General features: G+C 51.3%; 7 protein-coding genes across 7 annotated transcripts; 4 read left to right on the top strand and 3 right to left on the bottom strand.

The window, feature by feature from the left end:
* Nucleotides 1-27: 27 nt before the first annotated feature.
* VTN31DRAFT_3963 (uncharacterized protein) lies at nucleotides 28-2,719 on the bottom strand (the record flags this gene model as incomplete). The annotated part of the gene is made up of 11 exons (XM_069404298.1): nucleotides 28-45; nucleotides 119-585; nucleotides 643-854; nucleotides 912-1,294; nucleotides 1,345-1,875; nucleotides 1,923-1,983; nucleotides 2,030-2,198; nucleotides 2,244-2,311; nucleotides 2,361-2,430; nucleotides 2,483-2,537; nucleotides 2,591-2,719. The coding sequence occupies 11 exons, from the start codon at nucleotides 2,717-2,719 to the stop codon at nucleotides 28-30; spliced, it is 2,163 nt and encodes a 720-aa protein (XP_069261286.1).
* A 330-nt stretch (nucleotides 2,720-3,049) lies between these two features.
* Nucleotides 3,050-3,759, top strand: VTN31DRAFT_3962 (uncharacterized protein; the record flags this gene model as incomplete). The annotated part of the gene is made up of 4 exons (XM_069404297.1): nucleotides 3,050-3,081; nucleotides 3,135-3,168; nucleotides 3,232-3,523; nucleotides 3,596-3,759. 4 exons carry the CDS (start codon nucleotides 3,050-3,052, stop codon nucleotides 3,757-3,759), a joined length of 522 nt encoding a protein of 173 aa, XP_069261285.1.
* A 2,886-nt stretch (nucleotides 3,760-6,645) lies between these two features.
* VTN31DRAFT_3961 (uncharacterized protein) lies at nucleotides 6,646-8,847 on the top strand (the record flags this gene model as incomplete). The annotated part of the gene is made up of 1 exon (XM_069404296.1): nucleotides 6,646-8,847. One exon carries the CDS (start codon nucleotides 6,646-6,648, stop codon nucleotides 8,845-8,847), a length of 2,202 nt encoding a protein of 733 aa, XP_069261284.1.
* Nucleotides 8,848-9,415: 568 nt separating this feature from the next.
* Nucleotides 9,416-9,991, bottom strand: VTN31DRAFT_3960 (uncharacterized protein; the record flags this gene model as incomplete). The annotated part of the gene is made up of 1 exon (XM_069404295.1): nucleotides 9,416-9,991. One exon carries the CDS (start codon nucleotides 9,989-9,991, stop codon nucleotides 9,416-9,418), a length of 576 nt encoding a protein of 191 aa, XP_069261283.1.
* Nucleotides 9,992-11,261: 1,270 nt separating this feature from the next.
* On the bottom strand, nucleotides 11,262-11,747 carry VTN31DRAFT_3959 (uncharacterized protein; the record flags this gene model as incomplete). Its single annotated transcript, XM_069404293.1, has 1 exon — nucleotides 11,262-11,747. One exon carries the CDS (start codon nucleotides 11,745-11,747, stop codon nucleotides 11,262-11,264), a length of 486 nt encoding a protein of 161 aa, XP_069261282.1.
* Nucleotides 11,748-12,550: 803 nt separating this feature from the next.
* VTN31DRAFT_3958 (uncharacterized protein) lies at nucleotides 12,551-12,829 on the top strand (the record flags this gene model as incomplete). The annotated part of the gene is made up of 2 exons (XM_069404292.1): nucleotides 12,551-12,709; nucleotides 12,761-12,829. 2 exons carry the CDS (start codon nucleotides 12,551-12,553, stop codon nucleotides 12,827-12,829), a joined length of 228 nt encoding a protein of 75 aa, XP_069261281.1.
* A 565-nt stretch (nucleotides 12,830-13,394) lies between these two features.
* VTN31DRAFT_3957 (uncharacterized protein) lies at nucleotides 13,395-13,747 on the top strand (the record flags this gene model as incomplete). Its single annotated transcript, XM_069404291.1, has 2 exons — nucleotides 13,395-13,428; nucleotides 13,560-13,747. The coding sequence occupies 2 exons, from the start codon at nucleotides 13,395-13,397 to the stop codon at nucleotides 13,745-13,747; spliced, it is 222 nt and encodes a 73-aa protein (XP_069261280.1).
* Nucleotides 13,748-14,324: the final 577 nt, after the last annotated feature.

The raw sequence follows: 14,324 nt of genomic DNA, 5'->3' as shown, positions 1-14,324 counted from the left end.
GGGATATACATCCAACATGATAGACGGTCATTTCGATGACAGGAACTGCGCATTAATTCATCAGTTTTTGTTTTCTCGAATGACAATGTTGATACGAAAGCCATGAGTTAATACGTACCGCTTTGGCTTCGTCCTCTGTTATATCCGACTTCTCGGATAACCCGCGATGGATCAAGCCAACTTTGGCGCGACGGATCAGCCACCACAGCTCCTTCCGATCCCCGCCCAGCTTCTCCGCCAGGATCTTCTCCTTCACGCGTCGGATCATTGCGTTGTAGACGCCCGGCTCCTCGTACGCAATCATCTCGTCCCGCACCACGCCCAGCTCCTCGATCACTCGATCGTAGTTTGCATCACCGAAGCTGTTGCGGATATGATCCTCGATGATCTTCTCCATCTGGTCCGCCGCGTCCTTGATGGCTTCGATGCTGGCCGCGTTGGCGACGGTCTGCTTGAACTCTGGAATCGCGTTCTGGGGGGAGATCTTGGCCCGTTTCTCCCGGTGAAGCAGCTCGTCTACGTTCAGCCCTGAGAGCGGCTTGTCGGCCTCGCGTGCACGCTTGCGAGTTTGTGCTTTTGGTGGTACTAGATATTCCGTCAGTGGCGTTACTTCACGAATTCAAGCGAGTTTACACGTTTTACCTTTCTTGACGTCGGCAACTTCGATGAGCCTCTCGAGGGGCTTCTTCGATCTCTCTTGGAGTTCTTCCGGCGGCTTGGATAGTTGCGTTAAACGTTCCGATGGCGGCGGCAGGGGCTCGCCCGGATTGATCGCTCGATACCGGATTGCCTGCTCGATACGGTGGAGCAGAGGCGAATAGGTGTCGTCCATGGGTATCGTATCGATTGGCTCGCTTCATTCGGATTAGTGCTCCTCGATTTAATATGCTCGCTGAATGCTGAATTCTTACTTGTTGCCATCTCTGTCTAGTTCCATACTATCCACGTACTCGCTCATCGCACTCATGAGCTCCTCTTTCGGCAAGTTCCGGTGCTCCGTCACTGTTTTCCCAGAAACAGTGATAACCCTGTCCAATGGTGGGAACCGATATGACCGGACGTCCTCCGCAAATGGCAACTGCACCTCGAGGAGACATTCGAAATCCTGTTCAATCGATGGGGCCAGGAGTACCACCAACGGAGGCTTCCCTTCTTTGGTCACCAGCCTGGCCACGGCGTAGCATTCAAGTTCAAACAATGCGTGGATGAGCGATGACAGGGCCAGCCCTGCTTCGTCATTCGTCTTTTGCGCAATAATCACATTACTCGTGGACATGTTCATGTAGCGTTTGTACTTGCGATGTCGTCAGCCTGCGGTTTCCATAGCTTTTCCCTCGAGCTTACGTTTTCACTCTGGATAAACCCAATGATCTCCATTGCAGGATAGGTCTCCAACTTCGTAATGTTTTCATCAGACTCACTGATATGTACCGCTGTCCTGCCGTACTCGTAGCCTTTGGCAAGGTCATCTCGAGACAACTCTCTCTGTCCATTTTCAACGGTCTCATCCTTGGCATGATATGACCGGTTGTGCCGGACCAAGGTGAGGTTTTGGTCCCTCTCGGCCTGGGTTATTTCGTCAACGGTCGCAGAGGATTGCGCGCTCTCCTGGTTGTCCGTGGTTCCACTCCTCACTACAAAAGAGCTGGCGGAGGGCGGTTTGGCAACGTAGGTTCGGTAGTACCGCTCCACTGGAATGCGAAATGCCGTTTCGTACTGCTCCGGATTCCCCAAACGCAACTCTCCTTTAAAGGTTGGAATCCCTCGCACGGTTTTGACTCGCGGAATATCCATCTCGGAGATTGCCTGGGCCACAGTCCCATAGACACCGTCGCAGTCCTCAACCAACTCACGGAAGGTGGCTTCATTTTCGGCCTGACACAGTTAGCGACGATCACGCAGCGACTCTTCATGACCCATACCTTCTTTGGATCTTTATCCTCTTCTTTAAATCCAAACTCCGGATCATCGAAATCAGTACCCCTAGAATCATTAGCAACTGCAACAGGAAAATCAAACCAAAACTTACAGGACCAATAGCTCAATACTGTCTTCCTTCATCTTGCCAACAATGTGATCGAGTCCATCCGTATTCATTGTTCCCAGCCCGTTGGTGACGAGGACGATTCTCCGCTTGTATTTGAGTTTCTTGGTATATTCGTTGACCATCTGAATGGCAATGACGAGAGAAGAGATGGCTGTAATGGTCAGCACGATGCCACCACCAGGCAAACCAAGCGTACCATCTCCTTCATCTGTTTTGCTGGGCTTGATCAACTCACGGAGCTTCCGCAAGTCGGGCATAAGCAATCTGCCATCGCGTCAACTCCGAATCCTTTCCATGATCGACCCGTACGCACTGTCCAATCGGCCGGAAAATTGATATATGGCTATAGCTGTCATCACCCTCTGCAAGCTCATTTTGGGTCCCTGGACACCAATTCAGTGAGACAGTTCCTCATCACGGGACAGCAGACCCTACCATCGGTCCGCAGACCAACAACTCCGATTGTGGCCGTCTTTCGGCCCGTAGCGACCTGCGCTGACATCAGAATCATGCTCATCTCGTTCCTTCGCAAATTGACTGTACCGTGGTCGTTATCCTATCCCACACGTATTTCATGGCCCAGTCGAGATCCGAAATGGAGCGGCCATTGCGGCACTCCCCCATGGATTTCCCAACATCGACGATGTAGACAGTCGCCTCCTTGTCCGCCATTGTGCTCAACCTCCCTGCCACTTGCTTACAATTGAGGCAAAGACACGAAATAAAGTGGCAGGAGCTGGACAAGGCAGCGATGGACACTTGAACAGGCAGACGCGTGATATTTCCCGTTTGAGACGAGCCTCCAACACGGAATCACGTGACAGGTATGACGTCGGATGCCAAGACCAAGGTGCGTGGATCTAAGCATTACTTGTCGTGGAAATTGTTTCCGACCCATGGTAATACCGTAAGAACAATGGCCTGACGTGTCGGAGTGTCGAACATCATGTCATTCATCGACCGACTTGCGACCAAGAAGCAAGAAGTACATTCTTTATCAACATGTCGCTCTCCGGTCCCTTTCACATTGTCAGGTGCGGCACCACAGTGAGCCCCGTGGGGCCTGGACTAACCTTCATTTCTCTAGCTACGGGGCCCTGCTGGGCACGGAGCTCTACCAGGTGCGTTTCCAAAGTGTTTCTATGCATTGACTGGCAGGCCTTAAGTTGCTTACACTTTGGCAGACTTTTGTCGGAGGGATTGTAGCCTTTAGGGTACTTCCTCGGCCGCAGTTCTCGGCTCTGCAAAACAAAATATTCCCAATCTACTTTGGCTTGCAGAGTGCGCTTCCCGTTGCTCTGGCCCTGACGTTCCCGGGCCGGCTGGGTAGTCCGGGCAGCCTCTCGGGGGTTTTGCTCGAGGAGAATCGGTTCACGGTGCTGCTGCCGATCTCTTTGACGCTGGTCTCAGGCCTGACCAACCTACTTTATCTGACCCCGTTGGTGCGGGAAACGATGAAACAGCGGTCTCACCAGGGTGAGTCTCTTTGTTTCTCTGCGTGGTGAAGAGCACGACTTTGTATGGGATGATAATTCTTACGCCGTTCAGAGTCGATCGACGGGAAGAAGAGTTATGATCCTCCGCCGCATTCCAAGGAGATGGTTCAGTTGAATAAGAAATTTGGAAAGCTGCATGGCATTTCAACGTTGGTCAATCTGATGGGAGTCATTGCGACGGTTGTATATGGAATCGTTCTTGGGAGCCGGCTGTAGTTTGCGTCTCTGCGTCTATAGTGATGAAGCTTGCGAAAACTCTTTGGATCAGGAATGACTGCTTATAGGTTTCATGATCTCGGCTCTGGAAATGGATACTGTCTTTGAAATCCAGACGATCCATATACTGTAACTATTGTCACATCCAGGGCAATTGCTGATTGATTTCGCTTGTTCTGGAATTGATGAGCAGCACATGGCTTTTCACAAAAACAATGAAGGCTCCGGTCAAGGAGCACCCCCGGTTTGGCCGGACGACGTCCAACATAAGTGAGAGTGTTACAGTTTATGGGTCGAATTGATGATATTACTCAATGAACGGAGGAAGCGAATGTATGATCATCCGCAGCGGATTTTCACGAATTACGCCTGGGACCACCTCTGACACCAGAGGACTATTGTCCCGGATGTGCACTGTCCACCTTTCATCCGAGTCATTACCGCTGGTGAACCACAATTCACTAGCAACCTCCCAAGCTCACCGGGTTGAACTCAACGACAAGGCCTGTTCATACCTTGAGTGGCAGGATCTGCAGATCCCATGTAGGCATGCGATCGCCGTGTGCAATGCTGTCGGGAAGAACGCCGAAGACTTCATTGCGGAGCACTATTTCATCCGCTCCGACAAGCGCGTCTACAAAAAGGTACTCCGTCCCATTAGGAAGGAAGGAAAGGAAGACCTCGTCCCGGATCAGCGCACGTAGTTGCCTGCTACCGCAAAAGCCGCAGTGTCTGATGAAGTGCGTCGAGGGCCTGGGCGTCCCCCCAAACGGCGTTGGCTTCCGAAGGAGACATATCGGGCGCGGGATAAAGCGCTTGAGCGGAAGAAGGCTCGTGATGAGGCGAAACAGGCGGAACAGGAGAGCTCCTTGAGCAGCCCTAAGCTGTTGGAGCAGCGTTTGGAGGAGAACCGGCGCCGCTGTCAACTGGAGATTGATGATGACGATGAGCATGTGTTTGAGGATTTCCTCTGATTCATGTAGATTGCAAGTTTAGGAGCTCACAGGTCGCCTAAACTCATGTGTTTTGTTCAGAATCCATCGGCGTTATACCGACATTGATGAGGTTGTAGGATGATCTCGAATTCTCCGAGTATACATGAGAGGATTTCATTTGTAATTTGTCGACCGTTGTAGTTGGAACACGATGCATAATTTGTTATAGTTACCTATCCGTAATGGAGCATTGTTCCATTTCAGAAAAAAAAATCGCTTCAGATGAAAATTTGAATCACAATTCCATTTGGGATTTGAGCTATTAACTGCGCAGGCCGCAGAGAGCCGACCGAGTGAGAGCGGCGAGAGTCGAGATGGGGTTGCTCGGCCAGTTCATGGCTGCCGCTACTTAGGCCAGTTGTCTTGTTGTGTCATGTCCCATGGCGCACTCGCCTGTGTGATCGCGACATCATTCCAGGAAAGCGTGGGGTATGCCACTAGGGTCAACTGGCCTGACGAGCCGTTCGAAGCCCATGCCCATCAACTGGCGTAGGCGGTGCCCACTCGATTGCGGCCAGAATATTAACGAGTACCTTGTAGGTTATAAGGATTGCTGCGGTCAAATGGACAGCCGGACCAGCCAACGGCGTACCAGCCCCAAGTCAGAATTTGTTCGGAGACTTCAGTTCACCCCCGTCCGGTTCCGCGCCAACTGACATCGTTGCGCACTCACGGTCATCCGGACTCGGTTTGCGTCCCCCTTCCTGCCTTACTGTCAACTGGCCTATTACACCACCTCCAAGCTGAACGGAGCTTTCACGGGCGTAGGATTATTCCCCTCTGATTTCCCATCCTCTACTAAACACCGATAGCAAAAAACTTCTTAATGCCACAGTTGAATGCATCATTTGGCGAAATTTCAATTGCGTTGTCAGCAAGAGATGGAACAGCAGGAGAACCATGGACATGCGTTCATCTGGATGAAGTTGGATGTATGACGACCAATCAACAGAATTCATGCAAGAGGTATATAATCCAGCAGAGTTCATCATTCAGTCAATGATTCAACAGAAGAGCTCTTGCACGGCCTGGTAGAATACTTGTAAGTCCTAGAACCAAATCAAAAAAAAAAAAAAAAAAAAAAAACTAGCCCTTCCCTCTCCTGTTGGGGCTTGTATGGTCACGTGGTCAGAGGTATACCCTAACCCTAGGGTTTCTTCACTTCCTGTCTTCTCCCTTCCAAAAGATGCCGGTCTCTGTCGCTGTATCCAACTCATAAATGAGCGACAACTCGATGCGTGGTTTGTCACAGTAGGAGTGATTGTCTTTTAGAACTGATGCTTGGTTGAAACAGCTCAGGCAGAAGTCGGTCTTTGTCAGACATTTCATCAGCTTGCTAGACAATACTAGAAGTACGCAGTCTGCCTTACCTCCGGAGTCAGATTCTTGTGAACTCCAACAGCAATATGCAGACGTTGATCTTGTTAAGATTCTTTCGCAGTACCCGTCTACAAACTCCATCAAAACCTGAATGATTGATCGGCGATGAGCAACATGGAGTGTTCAACAATCAGATGGATGAAGTTAAACTCTCACCTTCACTGTCTCTTTCTTCACATGCTTTCATCAAGCTGAGATTCAGGCACTCATATTCTTACACTCTTTATCCAACATACGGCAGGATGGTCAGAGAGACATATCAGGTTCAAACAATTTTGAAACTGAACCTCCAAAGCAAGCAAGCATTATTCTTTCTTCATTAGTCAACAGACAATCCCGCTTCCTTCTATGTCCGACATTTATGGGCATCCAACCATTTATCTATCTGGCAGCTTAACAACTGTTATCTGCCATAAGAACGCTTATCCTTGGATTTAGGGCTATTTCGAATCCACGGCCAGAACTTTCTCCTAAGCTAGAGGAAAAGCGACAACTACATCGACCGTTCAGCATGGAGCTCGTCACATTCTTGGTGACGATCATCACCCTCTGCGCTTTTGGGGTGCTAGACACCGGATTCATTATGGGTCCCCAGCGAAGCTCCCATCTGAACCGCTTACAGAACGCCGTGGCCACCAGTGCATTCATTTTGGGAGTTGAAGCCATCATCGAATATTTCATGACCGATTTTCCGCAGTCTTCAACCGGGTTGCCGCCAACGACGAGAATCATTTACCTGTTCATGTCGATTATCGTGGTCGCTCGATCGGTGCAATCCAGATTCAGGACTCGATTCGAGGAGAGAAATATGGCCGACCATCTTAACTGGCTGGGTGAAGCAATCATCAGGAGCTCCAATTATCACTATGCTAAACTGAAGAATGCCATCGTCGAGTATTCAAATGCTGATGCACTGCAGGCTGAGTCTACAAATATCAGAGCTGATCTGGATCGCGTTCGAGCCGGGCTCAGGGAAATTCCCAGGCAATTGGCTTCAGTACTGGAAGCTAATACTGCCCACCTGGATCAGAGCATCCAGGCAAAGGTAAAAGAGACAAGGGACGCCGTAAGAAAGGACATCGAAACTGCGGTCTCGGGGCGTTACTTGAGCTCGGACAATAAGACTGTCAGCAACGAGGCAAAACGGGGCCTTCACGAGTTCGAGACTTTGAACATTCGGATAACCGGGCTCGAGAGAGAGAAGCTAATCCTAAAGAAGACGTATGAGGAGAGGATGAAGAAATTTCAGGCGGCGATGGATACATTGACGAAACAAATGGACAATCGCATCTCGAAAGAACGCTTGAGCATGGCCAAGGGAAGCGAGGATGACTATGCAGCCACGATAACAGAGGAATTAAGCATGTTTCGGGATCGCCTCGCACGCCTGGAGACGAACAAGCCAGCAGCGGAGCTACAGCAACAGTTGAAGGGTCTGGCACAGAGAGTCGAGGAATGCGAGAGACGCCAAGAGCAAAACGTCTCGGAACTGCGGACTGCACCGAAAGAAATTGATTCTTTGTTGGAGAGAGTGTCGTCCTTAGAGACGCGACTCACTGCTGTCGACGAGAATCTCGATACGAGACCACAGGAGACGAAGGGCATCCACCAGAAACTCGACGACGCTTCTGCAGCGTTCCATGCACTCTCTGGTCAACAAAAAGACATCGATTCCCTAAGGAAGAAACTCGACCATCTTTTCGCTAGTGTTGACCGTCTGAATAATTGGATACCTGCCGTGGAAGGAGTCAAGAAAGACATCAGCACTGTCCAAGAGGAAACCCGGCAGTTGCGCCATCAGGTCGAGTGGATGCCCAACAAGCAGTCCATGTCCAAATACATTGAAGAGAAGATTGGCAACGGCTTGACCAAGTTCACCAATCAAGCAAAGGAACACATCGAACGCAAGGTGGCGGAGAATATGCAAGAGAAGCTCAAAGCTCTGCCAACACCGGAGTCGATCGAGCAGCGTGCTGTCAAGAACGTGAATTTCCTGCTGAAGAAGCTCGAAGAAAGTCTCACAGAGAGGGTTAACGAACTTCAGAAGTACGTTGATAGAATGGAGGATGGCATATACGACAGCCAAGGGAAGAAAATCTCCAACATTCATGATGAGTGTAGAACGCTCGTTGAGGCGATCCGGAGGCTGGAAGAGAAACTGCACAGTGTTGAACACGCAAGCAAGACTGACTATGAGAAGATCGTTGCAAATGCTGGCAATACCCGCGTTGAACTTGACCAACTCGCTGCCCAGCTGAAGGAAGTGCTAACCGCAACCAACGCCCGCAGTCAGCCGGAGAGCAGCCAACCTCGGCAGACTCTGACATACAGAAGCTCGCAAGCTCAGGAATCGCCCAACCCGAAGCCTGCACAAAAGAAGAAATCGATTTTCCGACCAGAAGCAGAGGTATTCCGACCTTCGGCGTCCGCTTTCACAAAAGACAACGTGAAGCAGGAACAGACGAGCGAGTCCGCTGCAGGGTCTAATGAGAGAGTCCCTGCACAGTCTGCGCCCTCGCAGCAAACTCCACCAGAGCTAGGTTCAACACAAGCACCTACAGAAGCAAAGGAATCTCAGGGGAATGACCGGCAGGACTCTTCCGCCGCGGCTTCGCAGGCTGCCAAACCCGACATAGAAAATGGCCAGAAGCGAGATCCAGAGCCCGGTGTGTCTGCACCTTATCCACTTGCTTGGGACCAGCTAATACGTTGAAGCTGCAGACGATTCACAAGAGGCGCGGGATCAAGAGAACGCTCCACCTTCGCAAACCGCAGAAGGCGATTCCATCTCCAAAACACAAGACGGCAAGGGCACCACGGCTGGATATGGCGAACCAAGTCGTCCGCCGGACGTTAAATCACCACCCGATGGCTACCCGGCCGAAGACAGCAGCGCAAACGAGAAAGGCCCAGAGCTAGAAAGCAGTCTCTGGGCAACGACGCCGGCCGACGAAGGGGCGAAGCGAAGCGACAACAAAGACGATGACCCGAAGGCTCGGAAGTCGGAGAATCGCGACGAGACTCGGAACAGCGACGGAGACGAAGGGAAACTCCCGCCAGAACGGGTCATGGTAGACGATCACCTAAAGGCAACGCTTACTGATAAGTTGGAGAAGCAGGACGAAGCAGAGAAGCACTGAGATGACGAAAAGGCCCCAGCAGCTCAGACTGGGTTTAAAAGTACACCAGTCGGCAACGCCAACAGATCAGTTGGAGAAGGAGAAACCCGAGCACAGCGATGAAGCAGAGAAACGCAACGACGACGAAAAGGGCCAAACAGCCTAGAATGAATTAACAGCAAGCCAGTCGGAAGCGCCTTCCGATAATACCAAAAAGAGCAATGAAGCAGAGGAGACCGACAGCAACGATAAGTCAACCCCGGAAGCTCGGGAACGGACATATGACCAGCGAATGGGCGACGCAGCCCGATGAGTCGGACAAGCGCGCCGAAGTTGATAAGAAGAGCGACGATGACGAAGACAGGAGTCCGTAATAGCCAGCCGGTGGGCATCGAAGGCCGGTGAGTCCCAATACCGCCACCTCAACTCCCACTGCTTCCACCGGACAACAGCGGCCAAAGAGGGGATCCGCTCCTCATGAATCAAGAGGCGGGCGAGGTCGGCGCGGAGGACAGCGGGGAGGATATAGCGCGGCGGTCGTTGGAACAAGAATGGGTCTTTTTGATGACACAGTAATCTATGAAGCTGGATGGGCGCTGGATTATGATTCAGCTGGTACCAGGCAGGGTTTACAAACGGGGATTGGCAAGTGGTCAGAAGTTTGGGCATTAGATGAAGGACAGCGGAGAGTTGGAGACTAATTCCATGAGTCTGCGGATTGCAATTTGACTCCATCATGCATCTAAAAAGAACATGTCTATCCCACACGTCAAATCAACCGCTTCATAACAGGCATGCAAAATCATGACGAACTTCTGTACGTGGCGACAGGGTTGGCACGCATCCCATTTCATTGCATCTCGTCCCGCTCCAGCCTGTCCCAGTAATGCAGCCCCGGCGCCTTTGGGGGGGAGGGGGGGGGGGGGGGGTCGCAGTCTGAACGTTCAAGGCGCATGGAGGCTGGCGGTCGTCGTTTCCGTAGACGGGTTTGAGTTAAAGCCGTCGAAGCAGAGGGATCGCTCCAGCAACTGCTGCAGAGCCCTCGTGACACGGTCGGCTCAACGAGTCGTGCAGGAAAGCTTTCCTATGGTCGAAATGAAATTTCCAGTAGGCTCGAGGGGTGTGCCGCCATAACTGGTCCTTCAATGAAGCTTCGCCTCTCAATTATCACTCCCTCAAAGTCAGGGCCAGGGCCATGGGGTACAATGATAATAATCTTGTTCGCAGAGGCCACTTGAGTTGGATGCTTGGGACTGGGCATCGGGAGGCCTGGCCGCGAAATGTCACCGGAGATCGGCAAGCACAGCCACTGGATTAACGATACCACTGGGGGAAAACATCCTGTGAGGAACATTGAGCGAGGAGCGGGCATTCAATCGTGACGACAAAAAGCTCGCCAATATTGTCTAATATACGGTATAGTAGAATAGTAAAAAGAGAAATCCCTGTCATGCACGTAGACTGGACCCAGAAACACTTGTAATTCATAGCGAATGCCGCCAACGCGACGCAGTCGCTGAGGCTCCAAGAACCAGGGAGCCTAAGCTAACTTTCTGATCTTAGGTATCAATATCGACCGTCTAGCAATCAATTTTTTTTTCATGTGAGAGATGGGACCGTGTTCGGAGGGCACAAGTGTGGGCACGCCTCAAACATCGACAAAGTCAACACCACTGAAGTCGCATGGATGTGTCGAAATTTGACGTCGAGAACCACGGTCCTCTGATCATTATTATGGATTTTTGTTTGTTTCTGCGGTTTGGAAGAGCACAGCTCAAGCCGGAAATGCGAATGGAGGCTCCAAAACCGAAGGGGAATCTATCAATCATGCATATCGAAAGCCATTCAGGCACAGTCGTCGAACCAATCACTCCGCCGCTGAGGCAGCCAGAACCTACGCCGCAATGGGGACAGACAACAATCCATTCAAAGACTCCAGATTGATCATCACAAATGGAGCCATGTCGGATGTATCGGGCGGCGAGAACATGCCAATGTCGGACAAAGATCACCGGGTGACTGCGGTTTCGGGCGGGGGCGGTTGTGCACGGCATTTGGAGCAGAGATGAATGTGGTCGTATGGCGGCAGAGAGACACCGCAACGGCAGGACTTGTAAGCTGCCGGTGATGGTAGCGACCGCAACCGACGCTTTTCCGCCAGACAGAGTTGGCAATGAGCATACCGGGCATCCGCCGTAAAGCGCGCACAGCCTTCAGTGCGGCATACACGTCGACGCGTCGTGGCGGACGGAGGTCGTCCGGCGCCCCGGGAGGGGACGGCCTGGGTCATTGATGTATTTGCATTCGCGGCGGACACGTCGGAAACGGGAGGCATTGTTGTTTGGCCCGCCGGCGGAGGAGCCTGCTGAGGCCGGAGATTTACCGAGGACGCGGACGGATTAGAGCGGCATGTCAGGCAATATTTGCTGCGAGAGCCGGAATCCAAAGGGGTGAAGCAACGGGAGCAGATGCGCTGGCCGCCGGGGTGGCTCATGGTGAAGAGCAGTTTGATTACGCGGAGGAAGGGAACAGGTCGAGTTCGAGGGGACCGTCATCAACAGAAATTTTGGGCACAGAGTTGTTGACCTCCGGGGTCGAGCGGCAATACATAAAAGCAACAGAACACCAAGGTGGGTCGGTCGAAAACAATAGGGACGCGCAGCGAGCGCCAGCGCCGTCCAGCAATCTGAGAGTGGAGAGAAGATGGAGCCGAACAATGACGAGAGGTGATCATTGGAGAAGATACGATTGTACCCAAGGGGGGAGGAGGAAGAACAAGAGTGTTGACTTAAACAAAGGCAGCGCTAAACCCCAAAGGGAAGTATGGCAAAGAATCTGTCCAATCATTCCTCAACAATTGGTATGCAAAGGCGCACTAACGTAATGAGGAGTAACCCCATTTTCGGGTTAGTGTCATCTAGCCTCGGCACACCACATTCCTGTTTCCGTAATCCGTGTTTGTGCACCATCTTGATGGGGCAGGTACGGGAATTTCGGGTAAATTGCGCAACAAGTTCTGCATTAGGTTTAGCGTGGAAATCCTCTGCCTCTTCACTTTTCGTTCCTTCCGTTTAGTTACTGTTCTATCCGTCGGGAGTCGGATCCTGACGTCCGAACCGTGGCCGAAGTGTTGGAGTGCAAGGTCCCCTGTGAGTGACAAGAAATTAAACATTGAACGCAAGGACTGGACATCTGGTGAAGAGCGCCAAAGCCCAACACTCAATACCGAGTACGGATACTTCAGTAGCACCAAGATATGCGAAGGGGGCTCTGCAGATTGGGACATTTTCAATATGTATGCGCCTGTTCGGCTGGTATCCGAGACTGTTGCTCGATTTGTTTAATTGCTATGGAGTTGGATTCGCAGGCTTCACGCCAGTTGAAGAGCTGCCCTTGACGCTGTTGAGTCGCACTGCTAGGGTTTTTCCATTCGTTCTTGTGCGCTCGGTGCTGGGTGTATGTTGCATGCTCATGAATGTATCGTTCGAAGGTGCTAACGGTAGCCAGACTTCTTCACGACCAGGGAGTCGACAATATCCAGCCTGCGGTTCGCTGAAAGGCTATCCATGGCATTGACACACATACATAGCTGTTTAAACATTGGCACGTGGCATAACCAGAACGTACTACGCCGTACTCAGGCGACCACTCTTGATTAATTGCGTTTGCGCACGGGCTTTAATATATTTCATCGCTTGTTGGAAATCGAGCTCATAGGTGCTTGCTTACCCAGGATGAACTGTCAAACTGATCATCTATCAGTGCAAATGGTTTCCTTTGCCCATCATTGAGCAACTGCGCGACCATCCAATTCCCCGATCAATTCCCTGATCCAATCCAGTGGTATGCTACCTTTTGCTGTCGGAGCAGCCGGAGACGCTTCTCCAACGTCCTCGCCCACTGAAAACGAGCATTCCCAGCAGTAGAATAAACCAGGGGAATCGATCAATACGACCCAATGCCCTCTCCATGTCCACAAGCTGATACGAGCGCAAAGTCCCCGATGTTATGCTCTTCATCTACTCCGTACATTGCCCAAATCGACAGAACAGAAGGTTGGAAACGATGATTGTTAGCACGAAAGATTGACAAAGACACTGCCGAAACAATAGTGTCAAGTCGGAAGTCGTCTCGGCCAGCGATGAGGCTGGCCAATATCAGCATCGATGACTTGGGTAAGTAGTCCTTACTCTCCCAGCTCTCCCGACCCGAATCGAAAACCCAACTACGCTGGACACAGTAGCAGGATTAAGGTTCGCATGGTAGTATCATCACAATTGGCTCCAGTATCACATCACTTGCACAGTGGTCGTCGACTGCCAGTGGTCTACCAGCACTCCTGCAATGGGTTCAAGCTCCATGAAAACCCTCCGGTACGCTGAACTTGGAATCAACATAAAACACGAGAAGCTCCTCGGTGATGAGGCTCTGAACGTCAACGGCACCCATGATGTTAGTTCCAAGCGGGTGTTGGCAGTTGGCACATTACTTTAGGCATTTTCAGCCTCATACAATGTGATTCGTAATTACCTCTTACCAACCTTGGTAGACGGAGGAAAGATTCTACATGAAATTTGGGTCTTGCGAATTGCCCGCCCTGGTGCGGCTCATATCCGTGAATAATTACCTGAAGCGGCACAGAGTACTCCGTACTCCGTAGGGATACTCGTCAAACTTGCACGATGAGAGAGGTACGGCAATGATTTGAGATAGATTTACCTATCTACCTAATTAGGTTCTGGTACTGTACGGAGTACAAGAGCACGGCGAGTTTCCAGACCCAAATTTCAGCATTCCAAATTCCAGGATTCCACGATCTGCATGCAATGAATCATGCATCAATCAGGGGTCCTGGCCGATCCCTGAATTCCTCAGAATAATTGGATGCGCTCCGGCTAAATGAAGACCCTTTCCTGGTCGAGTTGCACAGGCCCCCAACCTTCCCCGGGAGAAATCAGAGGACGCTACGAACTCGTCTTGTAGACGTATTATACGGCCGTGGTCTGTTGATCTGCAGTGTGCTTGTTCCAGAGACAAATGTCGGACTGTCGGATGGGAGCCGTCGCCGTCC

This window comes from Thermomyces dupontii (genome assembly GCF_041956625.1).
Source record: "Thermomyces dupontii strain NRRL 2155 unplaced genomic scaffold VTN31scaffold_3, whole genome shotgun sequence".
Classification (NCBI taxonomy): domain Eukaryota; kingdom Fungi; phylum Ascomycota; class Eurotiomycetes; order Eurotiales; family Trichocomaceae; genus Thermomyces; species Thermomyces dupontii.
Note: the sequence above shows the minus strand (reverse complement) of the source record. Positions and strands in the feature narration are given on the sequence as shown.